We start from the raw sequence: 26,080 nt of genomic DNA, 5'->3' as shown, positions 1-26,080 counted from the left end.
AGCTTGCCCTGATTACCTTTCCGATGTGTTGAATGGAAGGCCAGATCAGTCACCGCAACCGAGTTTTACGGCGCTGTCATTCCGAGCGATCTTCATTTCTTAGTGAATTCGGCTGTTGCTCATTCATAATACACTCGCCTTGAACAGTTTGTTTTCTACTTGTCGTGTGAAATAACTTGCGTATTTTTGTGAGCCACGATTGGGCCGAGTTTCACTGAACATTTCACTTTCAGATCCTGTATTAGAAACTAAAAAGCTTCAGGCAAAAGTGTTAAATTCGACATGCCGAGCTATTTTAGTTTGTAAACTATTGCAGAATATGAACTTTGATGGTTTGACATTTTTGACAGCTTTAGTCTTGTACAGCCAATCAGATTATTTGAACCATTCTAACAGGGATTCTGATTGGCTTATTGTAGCGTGCTTTATGAGAGTATAGAGCATGCTGACGACACTGTTGTTCGCTTTGGAAATAAGATTTGTTTTGAAAGTTGAAAGTAATTCTTGGGGAATTTAACGGATTATTTATTATAAAACAAATAGAGAAGCCTTGACTGTGCTCTGTTCTTCTTTCGTGCTCTAACCACTTCCTACGTGCTTTACAACAGAACAGAGCATAGTCAAGGCTTCTCTATTTGTTAAACAGACATATTACTTCAAAGTCATCCAGGCTGTTTCGCGCACGCACCTCCTCCTTGGTACCTAGAACATGGGAAATTTTGCATTAAGTTCAAACGATTTTTTTTAATGCCAATTGGCGCCAAAATACTTGTCTCCATGGCAACCGTGCTACGGCCGAATTCCATGTCTTTTTTCGCCAACAGCTGTAACTGTGTGGTCATTATTGTGAATTTTAGAACTTTAAGGGTAACTGACGCCAAATTTTTCCCTTTTGTTTTTGCCCCAATACATTCTGAATTTTAGAACTTAGAGGGTAACTGACGCAAAATTTTTCCTTTTTTTGCCCCAACACATTCTATTTAGCTTCAAAAATCCTAAATGAGCAAATAAACGATATATTATGCAAAACCAAATTTTCTACAAATTTTTTTTGACGCTTAATCTAGGGCTATTTTGAAAACGTTCCGCGCCAGGTCACGAGATGTGATACGTCACACGTCACACGTGTGTAAGGCAGTCGAAAGCGTCATATCAAGACCTGAAAGTAACAAACTCGCCCTTGCTATCCAGCCGCTGCCGAAATTTACGAGCGGAAAAAAAAATAGATTTGTTCCACTCCGATATAGGCTACCATTTAGAGACGAAATACGAAGTGAGAATTAAAATAATGAGAGTTGAATAATCGAAACGTGATGGATCGCATGTCTCTATTCAGAGGCACTGGTAACTTGCACACCATTCCAAAAATCTGTAAAAAAATATATTTACATAATTTTTCCCCTTAATCATTAACGAGTCCTGTACTTAAAGAAATATTTTCTAATCTATACCGGAAAGTATTTGACTCTAGATTTTGTCCGTTGTATATCACTGTGACCTCAGGCCCATCGATTCTGGAGTTTCTCATTTGCGACTGGAAACATGATTAAATCAATACCGTCCAAAAAGTTACTCATTTCAAAAATGTATCACTGTCAGCTGAGTGAGCAGTAAATTACTCACGCTTGTTTATCGTAAGTAAAAACAAGCCGAAAGCCTGAGAGAGAAAACTATTAAAGCACATGTCATGGGACTGCCTAGCTCCCACCATTGAAAACGCTATGCTTTGAATTGGTAAAAAAAATGGAACCGAGTCAGCGACAAACTCTTACTACGGAAATAACAAGCACATAAAATTATCTCAAATTACGACCTGAACTTAAAAATAAAAAAATTTTAAAAAAAAAATATATAGATCTATTAATAAATCTAGTCAGGAATGGTATAGTTCGGGTAAAAAAGGCTCTTATTGATGAGCCCCGGGAACTGAAACTAAGGTCCTTTCCACACAAGCAGACAAATTAGAATTGTCCCGACAAAGTCAAAGGACAAATTTTATCATGACAAATTTTTGTCTCCTCTGTTGCATCGGCACTATAAATGTCGAAGCTGTCCAAAAGCTGTCAAATTCGGTTAACAGCCAAAAATAACACCGTAATAGTAATTTATTCAATTTAGCTGTGCGCGCCAAAACATCAAACGTTTTGGCGGGACAATGGAAGATGTTCAACTGCATCAACTTGTGGCGTGTTTCTTGCATTTGAATTTCGCTAAGATGGCAGACAAAATGATGCTTATGATAACCCTAGTATTAAGGGATCAATTTCTTAAACACCAAGCAACTCTTTTCATGATTGAACACCGTGGAAGACGGAGACGCAGGAATGCCGACACAACCCGTACTCTTGGGAAACTTCCAAAACCAAACCGGTCTTGGTTCGAGATCCACTACAATGACCAAACAATTCCCGGGGAGTTTTTCAGAAGGCAATTGTGAATGGATCGTTGTACTTTCGATATTCAATTGAATGTTTTGCGGCCTGCTGTAACACGCGAAAGCACAAAATTGCGTGACTGCATTGTCCCATTGCTCCTCGTTGTCCACTTGTTATAGGTCAATTTGCCTTTACCTTTCCCTTTGGTTTGAGATGGCACTTCTGGATCTTGTGCGGCCACATCTACAGCATAATTATTAGTCTGATGAAGCGGCGACTGGAAAATTACTCCACCGTTGTAGGTTGCCCCGGCTGATTGAAAATTGTGGATCAATATTTGTTTCTGGGCAACCGAGCTCGATATCGATTTGTCGTACTCGATTACCATTCCTGCTCTCGATGAGAACGCACTTTTCCCATTCGATGTAGGAGACCTCTTTGATGTTAATTCAAAACTTCTAGAAGCAAGAGCATCCACCATAAAAGTCGCATCTATACGCGTCTATATATTCAGTGGAGAAGAATGCTTAAACCGGCCATTTTAATTTGTTCAAAAACGATAAAGGGTCTTTCCTTAACAATACTGTACAGGCGCTGCTGAGGATGCATAAAAAGAAGAAGTGTGAGATCAAACAGTTTTTTCGAGGAGTTCCCCAGAGTGCCACTTGGTAAACTCCTGCAGAAGGTTTATTTCTTCTCTGCTGAGGACTCCCAGCGACGAATTTCCAGGTACCTGGATTTAAATACAAGCTTGATAAGAAAAATTAGTAGGCGCTTACAGGATGGCTGCCCAAGAAACCTTCAGGACAGGCCAATCACGCCCTTTGGACTGGTGTAAGATGCGACGAGAGTAAATTCAACAACTAATCAAAGCTAAAAATCACTATTTTTTCAAGTATATACTAACACGGGAAATAGCGTCGTAGATCGCCTGCACTCGGCCTGCACTCAAACTTTGAACATCCTTTGCTAATCGCCTCCGAGCAACTTGCCCACTATTGGCACACAAAAATTATGGCAACCATTTATAGCAGGAATAAATGAGTTTAAAAAAATCACCTTTTTGTGCCATATTATATTACTGATATAGTATATACTAGGCAAATGTTCACCTCCAATCATTTCAATATTTTTGAAATATAAATATTTTCATAACCTTACTGTTCCTTAATTTTCTGGAACATGTGGTTCGCAAGCCGAAGTAGGTGGGAATGTGACAACAAAAAGCACTCAGGGCGCTTTAACATCAAAATTATTTCATACAGGTGAATGATAATTACACATAGCTGGGATAAAGCCTAAAGCAAAATATTAATGGGACAAAAATCATCCATCTGAAATATATATATTTTTTCATTATTTCAGAACAACTGGGGAAGACGTGCACAAAGGTACACATGGGTTTTTGGGATTGTTACGACACAACATTTACCTGCAAAAAGCTACTTCGATGAAGTGGAAAGACGAGATATGGCCACCCTCCATCCCATCATTTCAAGGTGTGTTCTCCCTGGAACCGAAGTGCACTCGGATGACTTGGCCTCCTACCGGCAGACGGACCAAAGAATTAACAACATAAGCGCACATCAAATGATTGTCCACCACTCAACTTCGTTGACCCAGTCACTATGGGGTTGACACCCAAGAAATCGAATCCTGCTGCAACAGTTTAAAATTGGGCCAGAAAACACGCCGGAGGATAAGGAGGGAAGACTTGCAGTCCTACCTCGACGAGCAAATGTGGCGTCGGTGGAGAGCGGGAACCGCTCAGCAATCCATGCAGAACTTTTTGGCCGTTGTAGCCAATCAATATCTAGTTGATAATCCGGTTTTGTAAATACGCTACGGTTTTTACTTTCAGTTTTGGGAGAGACAGGTAAATAAACAATTAAGCTCTGTCCATGACTATGTTGAATAGGTTTTACATAGGTTAGGTCTACTGACCACACTGGTCCAGAAAGATTTCCCCGCCCCCTACCCCCACCACCCACTCTAACTGCAAATCAAACATGGCCTGTCGGATAAACGATCGCGAGCTTATAACGGTAGCTCGCACAAATAAGTAGCCTGCACTGCAGGCTAGATGCCGCAGTACGAGCGAAACAACTGTACAGTCTTATTGAAAAGGTACAATCAACTGATTGGTTGTCTAAGTATCGGCATCTCTTTCCTTTTTGGTCGTCATAGGGTGTCACATTCCAGCGCCTGATCTGCTCATACGACTGGTTACTATTTTTCGCCAATGGATTAAAACTCCAATTACGGGGGTTCATCTTAAGTTAAAGTTGTAAAATCTGCGAGTTTCGCAACCATGGACAATTACTGCAATCTTTTGGTAAACTGAACTCAGTGCTTTTACAAACAGCAGCAAATAAATTTAAAGACTACCTTATCTACCTCCAGTGTTGTTCAAGTGTTGTTCAAGTGTTGTTCAAGTCTTGTTTCAATGCTTTTCGTAACCAAACAGCCAATCCTCTCTGTAAGCGGGACAAATTCTGAATTCATGACTCCAAATTTCTGAGCCTCGACTCGTTGGTTATGTGCGCTGTGGCCGCAGGTCCCTCTGCAGGTGGAATGGCGTCTCATTGTGTAGAAGTCGTACATGCTGATACAAAATGCAGATATAAAATACAAATAAAAATTTAAAGTAAAAAAGAGGAGTAAAAATGACAAACAAACGTCTCCTTGAGCTTTTTTCAAAATTAGTTGGTGGAATCAAATAGCTGTTTGGTGTAATCCTCAGCAAATAAAGTACTTGCAATAACATCATTATTACAATCGCTTTGCTTTTTACTATCGACAGTGAATAATAATAATGGTAAAAAAAAATTCTGTAGCACCCTATTCAAGAGCTCTAAGGCGCTTTAAAATAAAATGTTTAAAGCAGTAACTTAGTAAATAATAAATTCGAATAACACTAAAGCAAAACTACATGTTAAAATAGCGCCTAAAAAGATAAGTTTTAAAGTTGCTCTTAAAACTATATATAAATGAATAACTGAATATCTTACATCTGAACTGCGGATTAATATACGAAAATAAGAGTGATCATTGCAGTTATGAACTGAAGAACTAGTGAAGACCTTCGAGTTCCTTCGCTCGTTCGTCCTTCCCAACACCTATTTACCATTACTTGCTAACTGGTGAAGTCGTAACTTTAAATTACCAACGGAACAAAGGGCTCGTAATTGACTATCTCCAACCAATTTGATAGCTTCTGGGACCGATGGGACTGACATGAAGCCATCGTCGACGTACAAATTCTTTAGAAGAGATTCCGCATCTTTGTCGCCGAACTGTGCGTGGCCAACTGCTGTGGATGGTCGTAAGAGAAGTTTGCCACTGTTGAAGATAAAACTGGCTCCAAAGAGGTGGATGTCATGCGAAAGTCTTTCATGCGAAAAACTTTTAGACCTTTGAAACCAGTAGGGAGTTTTTCCACTTAAACTTGCGGTTTCGACGGATACTAATGTTCAAGTTGGAAAAGTGTAGAATGGCTACTTCACCTTGTGGAGGGGAATCGCTGAAATCTTGCTTGCTCTTTGCATCCTTGTTTCCAATTTTAGGCCAATTGACCAGCTTACTTTCGAACTCTATGTTGAGGATAGCAGAATGGCCGAAAAGTTCCTTTAATTTTTTCATTTCTTATGTACATCCTTTTTCTGGATCGTTGCTCATTTTAGAATTAAGTGAATTAGAACTTTTCGACGAACTTCTTTGCTCCTTCATCTAGTGCAGGTGTTGACTAAGAAGGCGAAGTTTCTCCTGTAGTGTAACTGGGACTTTGCCTAAGAGGGCAAAAAGGCTGTCTCCCACAGAGAAGTAATTTTCTAAAGAAACTGTGGTGCGGCGTCGGTGGTAAACTCTAACAAGGTAATTTGGCACTATTAACTGAATTGATAACGTGAAGTGGCCACCGTAACGATTTCAAAGCTGACGTTTCGAGCGTTAGCCCTTCGTCAGAGAGAGTAATGGAATTGTGGGTTGTGTGTGTATTTGTATGCAGAAAATAGAGCGACGCTATTGACGGGAACAAGGCTTACAAAAAAACAAGAATAAACTAGTAAATTCATAAATTAGTAAATCAATAAATTACTTGAGGTAGAAGTTTTGGACAACTTCATAACTCTACCATCCACTGTGGGTGTTGGTAAAGAAAAAGTAATTAAATAAATTAGTAAGTTAAACGATTAGAAAAAACAAGAATAAAGTTTTAAATCAGTACATTAGTAAATCGATAAATTACTTGTGGTAGAGCTTTTTAACGAACTTCCTAGCTCTTCCATCTACTGTAGGTGTCGGAAAAAAAAAATGGAGCTACGCTATTGTTGGGAACATGGTAACAAGAAAAACCAAGAATAAACTAGTTACATGAAAAGCTTTCGTTGATACGATACGTAATAAAAGAAATTGCGCATGTACACTTTTAAAAAACAACGAAACAACACAGCGGCAGAATGAGTGCGCATGCTTGAAACGCGTGCGAAAATTTACGCGCGAAAAGGAATGGAAATGACAATATTTCCTTAGTACCACTATAGCGGCGATATGGCGGCATTTTTAAAATTCATATTGTTTGTTTTTATTTCGCGGGGATAAGCCCTAGCCTTAACAGATAAGGTTCCCATTTTCAAGAAAGTTTCTTTCGAGCCTGCTCTGCAACATATCTTTCCTAACGAAAAAAATATTCAGGCACAGGTGTGAATTTTAGTATTGAAGTGGAGCGGTCGTGACATGGCAATAAGCTTCGTAGCCCGTGTTCTTGTTATAGCACTTGTTTTTATCGCTTCCTCAGTATGACAAACCGCCTGGCCAAAAGGTTTGTTGTTTGAGAGAAAAAAAACGCCAAGCTCTTCTTGTAGAGGAAGCATAATTGCCTTTAACACTGAAATGACTTAAGTGGCGGAGGTGGAACCAGGAAATGCTGTGTGAATGTCATTATCAGCAATTCGAAAAAGGAGTAACATCTGATCGTGCCTACTACCTTCACATTCTTCCACTCCGAGTGATACACCTATTCCCACGAAACTGTACAAACTATTTGACAAGGCTGGAAAAAGTGAGGCTTGTTGTCAACCAGGGACACTGTGTTGCACAAGTTGTTGGAGAAATGCCGACAAAACATTTGCCTCGAGGACCACCTTTAGACAGTTATATTCAAAGGCTTACATTCCCAACTGGATATTCTGGGTTTACATACCTCATCATTTACATAATAAACAATAAAGCAAATGATCACCCTGTTTCCATGAGAAGATCAATAACTTCAAGAAAAAACATTCATGCAAAATGGAGATGGAGTACCATGCAAAATTCAGTAGGAGTGCCAGACAAATTCAACAAATGGTCAATGTGATTAACAAGCTATGGCAGTTAAATGTATGCTGTAAAACTTACTGCTCTACCACAATTCAATAGCTCAACAAAGAGAGACAGGAAATTGATGCACAGGCTGGTACATCCAATTTCTCAACATAAATCACGGTAAGTATCTTACTTATGCCTGGACATAATCTAAGAAAGGTAACCAATCCACCATATTGCTAATAATCATAGTTATGCTATGATTACACCTGCAGGGTTAACATCTCCACAACAACATCAATCAGATAACAATATAATACTGATAAGGGTTCTGCACTGTGCTCATATTTTACTAGTAAACACATGTTAATTGAAAATATTTCTATATAACTCACAGAGTGGTCAAATACATTATTACTGCATTTTCTATATAATCTTGCAGAGCTGGTGGGAAAATTTCAGTCAGCCTTGTACAGGCACTATTAGAGTGGAGGTCAATCTCTATACAGATCTGATGATATGCAGGCACTTTGTGAGACTCATGCACCACATCTCTTACACATCCTCATCAGTGCAATAGTGAGTGCAGATAGACATGCCACCAGTGAGAGGTATTCACATTTACAGTAGCAAAGAATAGTTGCACTTCTTCACATATTGCCTTACTTTAGGTATTTACTTCAAATTACAATGTACCTGCCTAAAGTTTTGCCACAGGAAGAATAAAAAATTATTATATTTTATATAATTTACAAATTTTTTTTTATAACTTACAAATTTAAGTGTACCACCACAATCCACTTCAATACATGTTCCATCTTCAACTACACAATCAGTCACATTCTGAGAACTGTCAGCCTTCCTATCTCAGTCAACAATTGGGGGTCATGAAAGCAGCAATGCTTGTACAGTTATTTCTTTTTTATTAGCAAAGACATACTTAACAAAGAAATCCTTCTTTCAACTGAAAAACCACCAACCACTGACTCCAAGCTGGATTCTAGCCTTCATGTCATGTATGATGGGGGGAAATCAGGCATATGACAGTTTCACACAGTCACCATTATATCTTGGTGTTTTTGAAGCCATACCTCTTGTCAGAAGCATCTTGGGTAGTTTGAACTATGAAGAGGAGTTAACTGTTTGTTTTGTCAAGGAGCCCAGTTCAAGTGAGGAATCTGCTCTGAGTTTTCACCTAAGTAGAAGACTTACTAACACAAATGCTGCTTTTACAATAATTAATGGTTGAACGATTTCATTTGTAATTGATGCAAATGATAACATCATCTTAATGGTAGCCATCTCCTCTTACCAAAAGGCGCCTTTCTTGCACAGTCTCAACGCAGTGACATTGAAGAACTTTTAAACTGGCTGAAGTTAAAGCTATCTGCGACGGTCAATTTGTGTACGGTTACTTTCATCAACTTCAGGTAACACTGTGTGGTAAGAAATGCATGTAAACGTCAAGCAACGCCGATTGATAGTAAAGTTCTTTCGACATATTTCCAGACGTAAAGAAGGTTAAGAAATGTGTCAAGTATAAATGTTATTTCATCTATTACATTTAAGTTGTGTTGCGGAAGTAATAGGGCGGTACGGCTTAATTCACAGTTAACTAAGCTTATGTCGATCAAAAGAACGTTCACTTAACCAAAACGACCGACAGATTCGAGACTAATTTCGATTGTAAAACAACTTTCACTACCACAAGAGTTTACATCGAAACGCTTTTTAAGTTTAAAGCATGTAGTGAATGAATACCGATGATGAAATGCGTTTTGCAAATAAAATTGGTGAATGGAACGGGAACACGCAACGAGCTGTCTGGATAAATTTAAATCAGCTTTAGTTGAACAGCGTCTAAAATAATTCTACTTACCCTTCAGACTTTTCCATAAGAACAAACTCCATTAAAAAATTTTCCGATCGGGTTATGTCAATATCAGTTCCAAAAAGTGTAAAACGATGTTCTGTTCGTTCCTAGGCAAACTTCATCCACGCTTGAATCACAAATCGCTCCTCGAAAGCGCGAAATCTGCCGAGCATGCGCACTCATTTTGCCGCTGTGTCCAACGAAACTAGCTCGGCAAGGACTGTCACGACAATGTTTTCTTCAAAAACAGCCAATGATCTTACGGAAAGTATTAATATTTACTCTCACCAACGATTAATTCATGTACGAAGATTTACCTCTGTTCATTAAGTAAACGGCATGCAAGGAAAGTAATTGCGAGTAAGTTCAAATTTCTTATTTTAAAGTTGTGAGAGTTTGCTTGTTTGTTTGATGCAATGGTGTGTATAAATCTAGTCTTTCCTCCATAAAAACTAAATTCGAATGATACACTCCAACGAGACACAAGGGGATTTTTAAAAAAGGTGTTGTTGTATTTCCTTCATCCTCGTCATCAACATCATCATCATTGTGTTTCAAATGAAGATAAGTATCTCCAAAATTAGCTATTTTAAATAAAATATCTATTATTTTAAAATGGAAGTCAGTGAAAAAACCAACCCAAATTTTGAAAAAAAATAGACGTCAAATGCCCTCAAGGCTGACCGCGCAATTCACAGAGTAACATTCAATCCGAATAAAGCATCTCCACGTGAGACACTTAGAGTCCCAGTTCCAAAGCTTGATGACGGAGTTGTCCTTGTGCCAGGATCTCTTTTACTCACTTTGACTTGAAAGTTAGTGGCCACGCCAACAATTATATCGTGAACAATGTCTCAAGAGCTCTTGTTGACAGGTTGATTGTGAAATTCGCAGGAGAAACCGTGCATCTATTCAAGCTTTATGAGGACCTCTTCTTGACTGAGAATGAGAGGGTGGGCATGTTCAGCGAAGGTATTCAGTCTTTTGACCTTTCGAAGATGAGATGCAACGCTGAAGATAAGAAGTCAGTATTTGAAAAGGAGAATAAGCTCAACGATGTTTATCAGAACAAATACTGATATGATTCCATTGGAACATGAACTTCTAAAGGATCATGGAGTCCTATTCCCAAAAGCTCTCTTTGATGAGCCTCTTTTCGAGCTTAGGCTTGCACCTGCCAGTAATGTTGTGATAGGATCTGACGAGACACAGCTCGCCCATAAATTGATTAACATCCAGCCTGAGTATGAAGTCATTCACACTCAAGAACTCGCTGATGAAGCCTTGTCTAACCACACAAATGGAAAGAGAGCACGTCACTCATCTCAAGACAATCTCAGCAGATAAAGAAAAAGACACGATCATCAATTAGAGCGTCAATGTTCCAAGGAGGCCAATGAAGGGACTTCTTCTTCTTTTATACGAGCTATATGTTGCTGCCAGCAGTGTGGGAGACAGTAAGAAGACATTTAATCCCGATATCACTTAAGTGAAGGTGATGGTCAATTGAATCCCAGTTTTAAAGCCAAGGAATGGAGACAAGAGATATGTGGGAAGAGGTATTCAGAAAATTTGGAAAGGAAAACAGCGCGATGAATGCAACAGACTGGAGACAGATTCACTCACCATTTCAGGAGTATGAGAGACAAAAAAAAAATTATGAGATTTCCGCGCTTGCCTAAGTGATAGTAGATATATAATGACACGTTCTGGCTCAATACAATACCAAAGATAAACATTGTTTTGGGTGAAGCTGTCATTATATATCCACTCATAGACCAAATAAAAATGGGCTATTTTTCTCCATTTCTCTAACATCGTGGTTAAATTTTGTTGCGATTTTTGCGCAAGCTTTTTTGAAATGTTTTTTTCAAATTGTTCTGTGAAACACAAAAAGAGAGACACCACAACCGTGTTTCGTACATTCATCTTAACATATTAATCGACCAATGAGAGTCCCTCCTTCATCACTTCACGGGTTTGTTTGGAACCAAAATAGTAACCACCTCCCAGTGAGCTTGTTAGCTCTTAATTATCGTATCGCAGAGGTCATGGGTTGAAATCCCGTACAGGGCTAAAATTTTTTTTCAGGCCTATTTTTCACTACTGCTCAAGTAGTGTTCATTACTGCAAGAATCACTTTCATATTCACGTCTTTATCCGCAGTTCACATATATGATTTTCATGCATTCACAGTTATTTAAGTTATTTTATAAAACAAAACAACTAAATCTTTCCCTATAATTTAACTGTTCTGATAGTTCATCGTAAATGCGCATGCTGTAATGGCTCAGTGATAACTGCTGATCATGAACAAAGCACCAACCGCACGCAGCGTTAGCTCCCTTAAATCACGGGTGCGAAACCTTAGTTACATTAATCTTTTCTTTTAGTAGGAATTTGTGGCTGGCTAAAATTTATCACTCTTGAAATCAACGAACAGATAATTCACTGTTAGGGCCTTGCAAAAACGAGGTAGCCCTTTGTCTACATATTTATAATTACTTCGGAGTAAATATGATAATATGTATGTAGAAATTTTAGCATACTTTTCGTCCGACTGGAGATCGATTGGTCCTAACGTAGCCATTGTGCAAGCTTACGCTCAATGGAGACCAGAGCTATTGGCAGCGAGCGAAAACCATCTATCTTCTCAGTTTACTTATGTTTTTCCTCTACTCGCCCCTCGTTTTTTTTCGCCCCACTAACAGTCAGTTCTAAGAAGAGGCTACTCCCGATAGAGAGCAGGTTTTAATTAGCGCTGTAGCAAAAGCAGCGAGACCGGCGAGATTCGAGTCGGTGATCGCATTGCGAAAAGTCTGAGGGGGGGGTTCTCGCAAAAATCTCGCTGAGTCGGAACAAGTCGCATTGTAAAGGCAGAATCTCAGCGGAGAAACTTTAAAGTAAGCTGTATATTTTCAATAGTAATCAATTGATTTCTCGAAAAGTTTACTCTTGCTTCCATATTCCTAACTGAACCTGATTGATCATCCTCTTAAAACTGAAGCAGTGTACTTCCGTAGTCGTTGAAGATCACGTAGGAACGTGCACAAAGTCCCTGATTAGGTGAAATATGCTAAGTCTTCTCCGATTTTGTCATGTAAAGGAAGATGAACTGAAGGGAATCTTGCAACGGCGGAGTCTTAGTAATAATTCCACGAGCACGTTTTACGCGATGTATTAATATTTTCGCTAAATGTTTATCAGTGTCAAAGTAATATCTCCCGTAACGCTCGTTATACATCTGAGCAAACTTAATCTTATCGACTTTACGCACGAAATGTACCGAGAAAATATGGGATCGGATGTAAAAGTTTTCAATTGAGGAGGGTTTCGATTGAGGAAATATTTAAGATTGGAAAAACTATATTTATTCAATTCCGCAGCGGAAACTTGTTAACCGTGATTGACAACTCGTTTGCAAGTCGAGAAGAAAACGCACTGACGCATGCATCCTCAAGAAACAACTAATTAAATAACTATGGTACATCGACTTTGGTTATGATTGGAACGCTTAAATGAAATTTTTCATGACCGCACCATGAACTGTGCTTCATAAGTTGATATCTGTCTGAAATCATGGACAAATAAGAGGTAATGACCGTTATTTTTTACTGCCTTAACTTAGCGTCACGATGAAAAATACAACTTGTAAAAAGAAGTACAACTTGAGACCGGAGTCAGAAAAGTTGAAGGGAAAATTGATCAGCGATTTATTTGCATTCAGTTTCGGAAAGCTTAATAATTCTACCCATTCTCCAGTCAGCTCCAAAAACAATTTTAGCTATGATCAGTTCACTGACTATGTGACAGGCGATTAGTGAACGGTTAAGCTGTAAATCGAAGTCAGGTGCGTATTTCACTGCAATAGAATCGTGCACTTTAAAAAGTAGCAATAGCACTGCGTTAAATAATGCTGGATATCCCTTCGGCTGAATAAACGTCTCTTTAACTTAATATATGGCTTAAAAGAATATGATCACTAGTCACCCAGTAGTGCTAAGAAAATTGTTCAGAAGCTGAAAATCAAGTGACAGCCAAGGTGTCACTGCTGCGCTGTAACTAATCTATATTAATTTCCCTCCTCGTTCTTCTATCTCCAATCCATATGTCAGTCTCCGCCTAATTTAATGAGGAGATCTATGAGTTCGGTAACTGACTTTTGGACTACCTGTGTCGTTCATCTTCCACTAATGGTTCGCATTCGACCGTTGTTTTCAAACGTTACTTCACATGAAATAATTTCAGCTGTATATTTGAGCGATGGCAAGCTTTAGGCCCTCCAGATTCAGAAAGACTTATAAATGCCCCCCTGCTTCCATCCCCTTGTCTTTAAGTTTGTATTGAAACGAAGTAACTCTTCTATGACTTTTCAGTCCAATGAAAGTTGATCAAGTTCTGCCGTAATATGTTAGCGAAGAGACCAATGAGACATTGGCGAACAACTCGCAGTCGAAACGAGTCGGTTACCCCTCTCTGTCTGGGATTTTTTCATAAATGTTAGCCTTACCGTAGGCCAGTGCATAAATATTTGATGAATCCTTCTGGCCCCCTTTTTTTTTAACAGCACGTTCAGTTTGACTGCGAGGCTACTGATGTGTGTGACTTGAAGGTAACTTATAGAATTTGCTTTTCATCTTGCTCTCTGCGCATGTTCAGTGAGGGAATCTGATATGTAATCATTAAACCGAAACGTAAAGCAGCTTCTTAGGAAGGTGCTTTACAGTACCTGTAGCTTTTCGAAGGAGGAGATCTATAATCTTCACCTGAGTCCTAACCTCTAAAGGTTGGTGGCTCAGTGGGTAATAAGCTAGAGAAGAAACTCCATCATATGCTTCACTTACTTCATTACAACCCTCTCCTTTAATCCATTTTGCGGTGGCCCACTTACAAATGTACCAAGGGAGTGTCAAGGGGACATCTCTATTTTCCATCATTAACATCACTGTAATCACCTGCGTGAGTCGTTGTGAATAAATAACAGTTAGGCCAGGAACAACTATAAGATCACATATGCAAGCTTTCAAAAAACCACCGTGGGCTTGTTTTGACACAAAAAATAACACTAAAAATGACAAAAATACTCAGACCAAAAGTATTTGAAAATTGCTCACCGTTGTTTTATAATGATGATCGCCGTTGAATGAAAAAATTGGGACCTTAAGGGCAAGATTCAATTTGAGTCGATTGGCGTGAAGTGAATAAATGTAATTTTTCCATTTTAGCATAATCAATTGAAAAAATAAACCTGTTGACTTCTTCTAAGCCCGTCCGGTTGTAGAAAAGAAGTTAACCCTTTAACTCCCAGATCAAATTTGTAACTCTCTTTACTGTCAATTATGCAATTCTTATAATGTCAGTTCAGAGATTTTAGTATTGGATCAACTAATTATCCCCAAATTGATATTTTTCTTTATTCTCGTCATTTATCTGGTTGATATTGTATTGGTATTGTACGGAGAAATTCTGTCTTGGTCACTCATGGGAGTTAAGAGGCGACAGCTAAGAACCAATGTTTTCGCTCCAACATCTTGACCAACTCTGAAAATAAAAGGTTTCTCAGCGTTAAACACGCTTATCTTAATCTCAACGGGCATCTTCACTAGTCCGTCTTTAATCTCTCTGTCTATGAAGGCTTCAAGAAAAACACACTACTTAGGTACAAAATGTATTAAATTATGTTGTCATGCAAGCCCTGGAAGAAAACATTTAATCCATCAAAGCAACGAGAGTTAAATCTCATTTTGAGGGAATTTTTCTAAAACATTCTATTTAGAAAATGTTCAATTTTTCAATTTTATTTTCTACTTTGTTTTCTATTATGTTTTATTTTCTATTTGTCAACTTCATGTTTTATTCTGTTTTTCACCCTTGAGACTGGGAAATTGTGCCCTTTTACTTTCATGCTTCTTGATAGGGGTTACTTTTGAATTGTCTGCTACTGACTCGTACGTCGTTTGCACTAAGGTAAAGTTTGCCAAGATTCACATAGCTATGCATACTCTATACTCACTCCACTTAATCGGAGCTTTTAAGATTAAACAGGAAACATTAATCTTCCATCTCGTTTTAAAAGCTGCAAGATTTTGAAATTCTTGTCGTTGTTGCTCCAAACAGCCATGATGCGTTTTCAACAGGATCCGGTTCCAAAACACCTGCACTGGTAAGCTTTTTTGCTCAGCCTACAAGAGCTGGGACAGAGCCGACAACGTCCACCAGAGTAACCCAGCTCTCTGCTACTGCGGATTAATATGAAACCCTTTATGACAATCTTAAATCTTACAATACAGCCTAATTTCAGGACTGCGTCCACTGGACAAGCACACCGAATAGCTCACTTACACCAGAGGGCAGCTAGCTGTACTCTGTGTGACTAGTGTTTATCATACCTTTTTGTATCTTCGTTTAGTTGAAACTGGCTTCAAGTTGTCTATATATTTAGGTTTTTTTGTTCAGCTTTGACCATTTCCTCAGATCATGGTTCTACTTTTCAGTACTTGTGGCTAATTTCTACTCTGACTAGCTAGTTGTTTATATTTTTGGCCAGGTCTAGTCAGGCCTGCTCACGATGACATCAAGTTTCAAACTAAGAATTTGTGAATCAATATTTACCGATCATTGCAGGTCTTCCACAATCTTCCAGTGCCCCAGCTACTCCATTTCGAACACCTGCTCCATGTTTTATAGCAGTTACCTAAAAATTCAATCGTCAAACATTCAAAATCATGACTCTGTGTGTTCACTCTGTGTGTTCACTCCGTGTGTTCACTCTGTGTTCACTCTGTGTTCACTCTGTGTGTTCATTCTGTGTGTTCACATGTAATTTACATGTGCAGTCTTGACTAGCTGACTCGCTTGCTTTGTCTAGCTCTAATTCAGGCTGCTTATAAATCAGTGATCGAACAATGGAAACTTTTTCGTAAAAGGCCAAAGTGATTTTAAGGCGGTTTCGAACCGTACTGATAACCAATCGATGTTTTCTAATCATTGCAGTTCCTCCACAGTTTTTCAGTGAGCCACCGACCCTATTGAGAAAACCTGATCCGTGATTTAAAGCAAGTACCTAAAAATTAAATCAGCAAATATGTGTATTCAAAACTCAGCGTGTGCATCTTGAGACAGAATCGAAAAAATGATTTCAAACTACACTGTAGTCCAAGTAAACTCCTATTTACTGTTCTGCACCCAAAAAACATGAAACCATCCTTGATCTGTACACAAGTAGGCTAGTTTTCCTATTGATTGTTGCCTGGTGTCGCTGGTCTTGAGCTGGATGAAAAATCGATTGAACTGTTGCTATACTGCTGCAAGGTAACAAAGGAAACGCACAGTCCTTTCGAGATAGGTTCCCCATACATATTCATGTTTGCGTTACTCATCTTATCACGCTCATTCCATGCACGATTAGGCGCTGAACCAATGAATTGTGATGCCCTGTGATTTAAGTGAATTGTGGCGATGCATTAAGATAGTAACTCGAGTTTCAATGTTTTTATTATCAAAGTACCTTCGAGTTTGTGTTCATGGAGACCGTGTTTTAGCGTAGCCCATTTCATTTCCTGATGATATCTCTTCCATTTATTGACTGATTTCTATTTCAGGGGGCTTTCGAAAACACAGAAAAAATCTTGAATCCAAACGTTTTTGTGCTAAGAAAGGAGCGAAAGTACAAAGGTTTAAATGCATCATAAATCAAACAACATAAAACATTCCTAAGCTAATTGAAGGTAAATAAAAAGCTAAACTTCAAAGGAAAGGGCGAGAATATTTTTTTATGGTGTGGTCGACGATCCTTATAAAAGATCTGTGGTGAATTTCTCACACATTATTAAATTTCAAACAGTTTTAGCATCGGAAAAGTCATAATAAAAACGTAACCACAGCGGGAAAGGAAAATTTAACAATAAGACAATGAAAACACCGTTGAAGAAAACATCATTGCGGTGGGTGACCTTAAAGATGTTAAATGGCAATTGTTTCAGTTGTGCATGTCTCAGGTTGGTAAGAGTTTTTAAAACCGATCACAAAGCCTTGTAAAACAAAACGATTCGATCCTACTTTACTTTCGACCATCGATCAGCCGAGAATTGCTTGTACCTCTTCCATTTATTAAACTGTATTGATGATCCATAAATGTTATCGAAATGTTAGTCTCGCTCGTGAATAAATCTCTCTCTTCGAGTCTTTCATAGCTTTAAAGTTTGCATGGAGAGTTCAGCACGAGGGAGCTGTTTGGTTTGAAAAGAGTGCGCGACGCGAAGGGGTGTTTTTTTGGGAACTTTTGTTCGAGAAGAACAGGTCTTGCTTGATATCTAATCTCTCTCCTGAAACCTACATTTTCACACCGAAGTCAAACAATCTACGTGAAGTGCATACAGCAGTTCCCATATTTTTTTGGTTGTTTTTGCAGAGCACGAGCGCTACGACTTTTCATTGTTTTAAGTCGAGCGCGTGACACTTAAAAACATGATAATAACCTCGTGTTATGACGTAGTCAAGACTATAAGGTTTACCTATGGACCTAAAATTCGCTCACCCACTCACTCCCTCGATTCTAAGCTGTTAGACAAATAATCTATGCTTTCAAAACAATAAAATGAGAAAGAAAAGAGGTGACAGCGAGTGGCTCCAAATTTGGAGTTTGCTGTCGGTCTCAATGCGGCAAGGGTACAGATGCAAAGCATAACTTTCTGTGTGACGCTGATCAAAACAACTCCTGAGTTGGACTCGACGATATGATTGCCTCGTGTTCAGGGCTGAAAGCAGAGTTTCGTCAAAGGGTCCAACTCAAAACCAAGAGAAAGTCAAGAAACACCTGCTCATGGTGTTCAACATAAGTTGTTCAACATAAGTTATAATTAGCTTTTATAGGTAAGTAATAAAACAACTTCTACAAGAAACAAAGCTAATTTTTCTTTTTTATTTGCAAACAACGAATGCGCCAAACACATCCGAAAACGTCGCAAAGATTTTAAACTTTTCTGCAGGGATTAAAATTATACCCGCGTCTACTAACGTTCATTTTTATTAATTCAATACTAAAGCATATTCTTAAGCACAGTATTCATTGCAATGCAAGTTGCAATCCTCAGTATTTTATAACATCTTTCCACTACACTTTTAACAAACATCTCCTGCACTTCTCATCTAACGTTTAAATAAGACCTACGATTGTATATCTCTAACTTCTAAGAAGTCTCGAGTGTGATAAGACCTGGTTTCGGGTGCACTTTCCGGACAAGAATCCCACTGCTCCTTGCACTTCTTCATCATGCAGTCATGAGCAGGCTTCAAATCTACCCTGTAATCAACGTAGGAGGCCTGGGAATCAGAGAATGAAAAGTTTTTTTAGAGTGATGCAGGCTATGGCATCTTTAGAAGGATATCTTACGACCTTGACACAACCGAAAAAGGCAACATCATCAGAAGTCGTCCATCCCAACGAAATAGATACGGCACCAATCTGAACTTATTTACAATACTCAGTTGACCTGGCGGCTTTAACTCGATTATGTGCCATGGCGTTTTTTTTTTTTTTTTTTTTGAAAAATAAACTTGCCGTTTGAACTAGCTCGCTCTACGATGACAAACCTGGAGACATCGTTTCCGAGACTGCTGTTTAAGAAGAAGCCGGTTTACCTTGCGTGTGTTTGAGTTTATTGCCCTTACAGTGCCGTTTTCTTAGATACGGTGCTTATTCATGCAAGGGCATATTTCCTCACTGAACATGCGTAGAGAGTAAGATGAAAAGCAAATTCTATAAGTTACCTTCAAGTCACACACATCAGTAGCCTCGCAGTCAAACTGAACGTGCTGTTAAAAAAAGGGGCCAGAAGGATTCATCAAATATGTATACACTGGCCTGCGGTAATGAAAAAATCCCAGAGAGAGAGGGGGGTAACCGACTCGTTTCGAGTTGTTCACTAATGTCTCATTGGACGTTTCACTAACATATTACGGCAGAACTTGATCGACTTTCATTGGACTGAAAAGTCATAGAAGAGTTGCTTCGTTTCAACACAAACTTAAAGACAAGGGGATGGAAGCAGGGGGGCATTTATAAGTCTTTCTGAATCTGGAGGGCTAAAAGCTTGCCATCGCTCATTCTGAGATTCAGTAGGTAATAAGCTAGAGAAGAAAGTCCATCATATGCTTCACTTACCTCATTACATCCCTCTCCTTTGATCCATTTAGCGGTGGCCCACTTACAAATGCACCAAGTTGGAGTGTCAAGGGGACATCTCTGTTTTCCATCATTAACATCACCGTAATCACCTGCGTGAGTCGTTGTGAATAAATAACAGTTAGGCCAGGAACAAATACAAGATCACATCTGCAAGCTTTTAAAAAACCATCGTGGGTTTCTTTTGACACAAAAAATAACACTAAAAATGACAAAAATACTCAGACGAAAAGTATTAGACAATTGCTCACCGTTGTTTTATAACGATGATCGCCGTGGAATTAAAAAATTGGAACCTCGAGGGCAAGATTCAATTTGAGTCGATTGATGTGAAGTGAATAAATGCAATTTTTCCATTTTAGCATAATTAATTGAAAAAAACCTGCTGACTTCTTCTAAGCCCGTCCGGTTGTAGAAAGGAAGTTAAGAGGCGACAGTCAAGAAGCAATGTTTTCGCTCTAAGATAGAACTTTGGCCAACTTTGAAAATAAAAAGTTGCTCAACTTTTAAAACACGCCTATTCTAATCTGAATGGGCATCTTCAGTAGTCTGTCTTTAATCACTATGTATATGAAGGTAACAAGAAAAACACACCACTTAGTTCCAAAATGTATTAAATTATGTTGTCATGCGAGCCCTGAAAGAAAACATTCAATCCATCAAAACAATGAGAGTTAAAATCTCATTTGGAGTGAATTTTTATAAAACATTCTATTTAGATGGCGCACAGGGGCAGAAATAACTTGGCCCAGCCATAAAACAAACCATATGAATATCCATGATAGCAAGGCAACCTGTCAGTTACCTTCAGTCTGGTTGGATGAAATGAGAAAGAAAATACAGGAAGTGAGTAGGCATAAAGCACAGCATACTTACTCACTGACCCACACCAAGATGTTTGTTGAGTAAATTTCCAAAATGACGTGCCTGGATCTCCAATCTTGGCACAGACTCGATGAGTCGAGTCGTGATTGCAACGCCTATCATGAGATTAAACAATTGAATTTACATACAAAATTAATATAATAACAATAATAATAATCTTGTAAAATTTAAAAAACGATCTCTGGCTAAAGTTTTAGCCAGAGATCGTTTTTTAAATTTTACAAGATGTTTCATCCTGGCTGCGGCCCCTCTATCTTTTCAAATAATAATAATATGGTTTATTAACAGCGTATCCAATTGTGTTGCCTCTTCATCTGTTAAACTAATTAATGATACTAACTGATAACTAAGATGAGTAACAATTAAGACCTATGGCTGTATACAAAGTCTATGTAATTTTAATTTAAAAAATATATTTAAATAAATGTAAGTACACTGAAGTATTAGGAAAATTTTTACAGAGTTTTTAAAATATTAGCAACGAGTAGGTTATGCAGTTTACTGATAAAACTATAATAATCAATACACGATTTAATTTAATATGGAAAACTATTGAAAAGATTAGCTGCAGTGTCTTAAAAGGTTCCATTTTCCATAGGCACTACAAGACTGTCGATATCACCAGAGTGTAATTGTCTGGTAACATTGACGTTCTGTTAAGGCAGATAGGATGGCCAGGATGTCTTGTGACTGAGTTGCGCCCGGAGGCCGACCAAAAGATCTGACTACCAGCCATGATAAGTACCCAAAATGAGTGAACTATCATCAGTCAAATTATGTAAGAGGGAAATTACTTAAGCCTCTGACCCAAGAGGAACCCTACTTGTAGGTATTAAAAATGTTTTGAGAAAGCTCCAGGAGTCTCTTACTTTCATTTTAGTGCCTATAGTTCTAAAGATCGATAGAATTCCGATTCAGTAACTATGAGGACATCAAAATTAATCTTGACCGTATCGCATACTTATCAAAGTGACCTATCTTTGAACTGCACAACATCAATAACCAACAATCTAGCACGAATAAAAAAGCAGCTCACCTGTCGCCCCTAGTGTCTCCCGGACAGGGTTTGATCTGTTTGAGTGTTGATAACGCCTCGTGGGGTAGAAGGGCAAGCAACACCAGACATATTAACGCAAACATTACTCAACTGCGGGTTGAAAAAAAAACGGTTAGCTCTGTAAAAGGTATTGAGTGGTAACACGAATACTAAAACATTGACTCAGCACAGACATCTTTTATGAAAATTCTGGATCTCAATAAGTTTATTGATGTACGCCAGGTAACTAGAACTCCGATCTATTGTCGAAGGAGCGGGAAAGATAAGACTAAAATAACCAAAAATTATAAAGTGCAACGTGTCTAGTAACTGTTAAAACGACAGGTGCAATCACGTTCGCTAAGAGTCTGAAGGGAAAATATCACTTCGAGTTAGACACTTTCAGCTCTGTCCGTGGTTTGCTCCTTTATAGCGAAATTATTTAACTTGATTTTTTTTTACCTTTGGTAATTTTTATACCCTATTTCTCACTCATGATCTGTGTTTGATATTGCTATTGCGAGAGGAGACCTTTCTAGAACAGTTTTAGCTTAGACTAAATAACTTACATATATTCGTGTAGGTACCGCCCCAGGTATAAAATCTTGTTAGGCGTATGATAGGTTACTTTTCTTTCCAGACAATCACTTATGGTAAATTTTTAAAGGAAATAGGCAAAAAACGTTCCTGTTAGATACTTAAATGAACCCTTTGTTTGTCTTTAAACATCTCATTTAAATGCGCGTAAATTATACTTCTTGAGGAAGCGTCATTATGTGCAGCTTCAGTCTGAAAAACACCCAGTAATAAAACGTTCAGGACTGCTTGTGGTTTATCCGTAGAATATTTGGTATTGACTTTTTCTTTCAATCGTTTACTATCCATTAAAGTAAGGTTTGTTCTCCAAAACAAGATGTCTGAGATGTTTCCGTGCAACCCCATAACATTCTAAAACAAAGCCCTAGTCCCAATGGTACTATAGTGTTTTTTCATTGTTTTCATTTACCTAAGAACATTTTGTGTAATGACCTGTGGGGTCCTGCAGAATTCTCCCCCAGAAGCTCAACAGCAGTTTTGGTACCTATATGGTAATTTTCCCCAGTAATTTTCAAATATTATGTTTCATCTTCTCTTTCTTTCCTGGAGTATGGGTTTCTCTAAATACTTTTCTACCCATTCCTCAGAGTATCTTACTCGTCTAGAGATGATAACATTCACAACACTGAAAAAAAATACCTCGAAAGGTCAATTTTTGGCGCATCAACGCCATTTTTCTCTTATTCACTCAATGTAAATTTCGAAACTATTCGCTCCAGGTAAATTGACAAATCTGCCCCTAGACTGAGACGGAAGTTTAGCATGACATTTTAAAATACGAATAAAGTTTTATTTCATTTTATGACAAAGTATCACAGGAACAGGACCCAAGCATTTAGCATGGAAACAGAGAAAAACGTGATCCGAGACGCGTTACACGTGAAATTAACGCGTTGTAAATCGCTTATTCATACCTCAACCGGTTTCTTTCCGAAAAGCGGTGATCGCAGATCGTAAGCCCGAGTTTCATTTTCACCAAATTTTCCAACAGTAAAGTTGTATTTCAAGAAGAAAAATCAAGTCAATTTGAAATTCTCAGGATAGCAGTTCAGACGTTTAGACAATAATTGCAGTCAATTGTGAAGTAACGCGAGGGACTGAAATGTTATGTAACACGTTGTAAAACTTCGATCGAATAAAACTTATCTTACTCCTTTAAATCCGCTTACATTCACTTTTTATCACCATAAATCAGTCATTCGTCAAATTGTTTGTTTGATGATTCGAATTAGGGTTAGGGATTACAAGACAAGTCATTCGTTTGAAAAGCAATTTCCATTACACACGTACGATCAGGGCCTTTTGTCTTCTCTGTTCGCTTTCCTAGAGATTTCTCTCAGAATTCTTGTAGTCGTCCCGGTACATGCGATCAACAAGCTTACGTGTGATTTCCGTAACTCGACGAATCAAAAGAAAACTAAATCAAATTCAGAAAAACTTACCCTCGTCGATTTCTTATCTCGAAGGTCAGTCGGCCGCTCTTGCTTCGTGACAAATGTGATTACAACTCCCAGTCACAAAATGCAAATTAACTACAGGTACAAGGAATTACAATACATGCATAAATTAACAATGCTGATACTTAACAGTGCTGTGTAGACAGTATATTCCTTAAGCAGGCCCACATGGTTAGCGTTTCGGCACGAACATTTTACCGCCCGAGGAAAGATATGAGAGGTTTACGAAAGTATGGTGCGTTTTTCCTTTCAAAATTCAACTTTTCCGCTCGTCTTTTAAGTTCGACATCTCCATATTTCAAAGGGTCTGGATATCTCTCGTTTCTCAGTTCTCTTATCTCTTATTTTCCATCTCAAAAGCATACTTTCGAACATGAAGGGCACGAGCACAAGCCTTCGCACTCATAAAAATTGAAACAATAACATGTTGATCCACTTATCTACGCCATTGAATTTCACCTATGTGTTTTCCTCGTTAACGGGCAAAAAATCCTGAGCCGGATTCTTCCAAAAGAATGCGGCTGCTCTTACTCGGTGTAGAAGACACAGTATACGTCACAATAGAATTTAATCACAACCGGAAATAAGAAAACAATGAAAACAATAATGTGACGTAACTGTGTCTTCTACACCAAGTAAGAGCCGAGAATGCTCCCTCAGAGACGCCTGGTCAAATACGGAAGAAAACAACCACTAGAGAAATCTCATTTTATAAGTCGATGATTAGGAAGCGCGTAAGAGAGAGCAGTGGAGCATCCGCGGCAATTTTAAATCATGTTAATTTACGCGCCCAATGGCCATTTGATCTCTCAAATCTACGGGGCTTTTGGGATAATTGTTAACTATAAAAATATTCAAAATTAGAGAAATAATCCGCGAAGAGTCAAACTAAGGTTTGCGTTGCATATTTGTTTTCAGGTCAACAGCGCTAATTCTACAAACTCATCCACTGAGGGTCTCCACACAAAGTGCGGTAGTTTCTCTTCACTGTCGAGCAGAAGAACTCCTTTCATCAGTTTCATGCAGTTAAGTTTTCTGTAGGTGTGGATGGGAGGTCTCAAATGTATATAAAATGGCCCAACAATAAAAGGTGTCCACAAGATAGGTGGAGCATGTCACACGAGTGGGAAGTTGCAGCACAAAAGGTGTCCCGAGGGGATGTCGTTTGCCATTTCATAGTGAGCTGAGGAAGCAGTGTTCTTAAGGAAGGTGGGTGGCTGCTTTGTGGGTCGAGAATATAACAGCTTCATTCAGTAATGTCCAGAAATGCACGAAGTAACGAAAATGGGGCTTCATTGCAAGATCACGTGGGACCAGCACTTGTTAATCACATAAATTGAATTTAAAAAAGTATGCTAAACACCTTTGCTCGCAGCTCAATGAAGGAGATCGTATCACTGAAAAACATCCCAGTTTCAAGGTCACAGGAAAAACAGCCTGCGCTATAGAAACCGATTTATCAGGGAACGAGTTATCTTATTACAATCATAAGTTACCTTGACCCGCGGAAACATCCCAAACAGCGAAACCCAAAGCCAACAGAAGAAGGATAAAAGGTCCCCAACGGAAATCCTACAAGAAAATAAATATTTATAGGAAATTCTCCTTCGAACCGATCGAACCCAATTTTATCATTCTCTACATAAAAAAAACCTTTAGAGGTTCGAGAAAGCCATTTTCAAAGTTACCTTTTCGCGAAAACAAAACGTGCTAATTTGTTTCTGATGGTCTAGGGAAAAATCAGCCAAGTAGTTCAACCATTGTCAGTTAGCGTATCGTGACCCCAGAGGAGTAATGCTCCACAGACTTAACTGCTCTCAGTGCTTCAGCAATTGAACCTTATGCGCCAAAAATGGCCTTTTATACCGTCTGTTGACATGCTATTGTATATGATCCTTGCAAGGAAACAATCATATCGTTTCAGATAGTTTCCGCTCTTTTTCGAGCGCGCGTTGTCATGGTTACACGGCTGGATATACCTTGGACGGTTAGGTTCAGTGTGCACTGTCCTTTATATACTAATGAGCTTCCAATCTGATAAACGATTTCATTGGCTATCATATGTATCGACTTGACAATCTCTGAATCAGAGCTTAAAAGATCACGGAAGGAAATTTCGTTATTGCAAATTTCAAGGCACTTGTGTAATCAAGATGCTGAGTTTTGCACGGAAATAATGACATTCTTCCATATTATTATTGTTTCCTGTCTGTTTCAGATTCCATAGATTCTATAGCTATGTTCGACAGTTGTAATGCGTTTGCGCGTCTTTGGCAATCTCAAGTAAAAGCGCGCGGGCATGGTTCACTCGATCAGAAAGGGCGACTTCAAGTTCACGCTGCACCTTTATTTTACCTTACGAGAAAGGGA

The 26,080-nt window shown here is 38.6% G+C and overlaps 2 protein-coding genes and 3 pseudogenes across 5 annotated transcripts; 3 read left to right on the top strand and 2 right to left on the bottom strand.

Annotated features, from left to right (window-relative positions):
• LOC149044143 (uncharacterized) overlaps positions 1-4,332 on the top strand; it is a 280,943-nt pseudogene extending 276,611 nt beyond the window's left edge.
• A 3,866-nt stretch (positions 4,333-8,198) lies between these two features.
• On the top strand, positions 8,199-9,115 carry LOC113679854 (uncharacterized; annotated as a pseudogene).
• A 92-nt stretch (positions 9,116-9,207) lies between these two features.
• LOC149044142 (uncharacterized) lies at positions 9,208-10,899 on the top strand (annotated as a pseudogene).
• A 3,962-nt stretch (positions 10,900-14,861) lies between these two features.
• Positions 14,862-17,242, bottom strand: LOC149044141 (hydramacin-1-like). Of its 4 annotated transcripts, none has more exons than XR_016187656.1 (4): positions 17,060-17,242; positions 16,165-16,246; positions 15,566-15,791; positions 14,862-15,093 (listed from the first exon to the last, which is right to left on the bottom strand). XR_016187656.1 is itself a non-coding variant. In XM_089209383.1 (3 exons), the coding sequence occupies exons 1-3, from the start codon at positions 17,106-17,108 to the stop codon at positions 15,683-15,685; spliced, it is 240 nt and encodes a 79-aa protein (XP_089065509.1). In that variant the 5' UTR covers positions 17,109-17,242; the 3' UTR covers positions 15,563-15,682. The 4 variants fall into 4 exon arrangements, 2 of the variants coding, with proteins under 2 accessions (XP_089065509.1, XP_089065510.1); XR_016187657.1 differs by having other exon boundaries at positions 15,566-15,788; XM_089209383.1 differs by lacking the exon at positions 14,862-15,093 and having other exon boundaries at positions 15,563-15,791.
• Positions 17,243-18,452: 1,210 nt separating this feature from the next.
• Positions 18,453-24,273, bottom strand: LOC113676713 (uncharacterized). Its single transcript, XM_027193410.2, has 7 exons — positions 24,170-24,273; positions 23,696-23,785; positions 21,657-21,767; positions 20,612-20,715; positions 19,715-19,827; positions 19,321-19,365; positions 18,453-18,873 (listed from the first exon to the last, which is right to left on the bottom strand). Exons 3-7 carry the CDS (start codon positions 21,758-21,760, stop codon positions 18,718-18,720), a joined length of 522 nt encoding a protein of 173 aa, XP_027049211.2. The 5' UTR covers positions 21,761-21,767; positions 23,696-23,785; positions 24,170-24,273; the 3' UTR covers positions 18,453-18,717.
• Between the last annotated feature and the right edge of the window lie 1,807 nt (positions 24,274-26,080).

The sequence above is a fragment of the Pocillopora damicornis genome, chromosome 6, assembly GCF_964200805.1.
Source record: "Pocillopora damicornis chromosome 6, jaPocDami1.2, whole genome shotgun sequence".
In the NCBI taxonomy this organism is placed as follows: Eukaryota; Metazoa; Cnidaria; class Anthozoa; order Scleractinia; family Pocilloporidae; genus Pocillopora; species Pocillopora damicornis.
This window is presented reverse-complemented; position numbering and strand designations above follow the sequence as displayed.

Coding starts and splice junctions, on each gene's coding strand:
- LOC149044141 (XM_089209383.1), bottom strand. CDS start 17,108: ATGAAATGGGCTACGCTAAAACACGGTCTCCATGAACACAAACTCGAA. Junction 16,247..17,059: donor CCATGAACACAAACTCGAAG/GTACTTTGATAA, acceptor TTGAATTTTTAG/GTAACTGCTATAAAACATGG. Junction 15,792..16,164: donor TGGAAGACCTGCAATGATCG/GTAAATATTGAT, acceptor ATTAATCCGCAG/TAGCAGAGAGCTGGGTTACT.
- LOC113676713 (XM_027193410.2), bottom strand. CDS start 21,760: ATGTTTGCGTTAATATGTCTGGTGTTGCTTGCCCTTCTACCCCACGAG. Junction 19,828..20,611: donor ATCTTGGTGTGGGTCAGTGA/GTAAGTATGCTG, acceptor CGACTCACGCAG/GTGATTACGGTGATGTTAAT. Junction 18,874..19,320: donor CTGATGTGTGTGACTTGAAG/GTAACTTATAGA, acceptor TCTGATTCCCAG/GCCTCCTACGTTGATTACAG.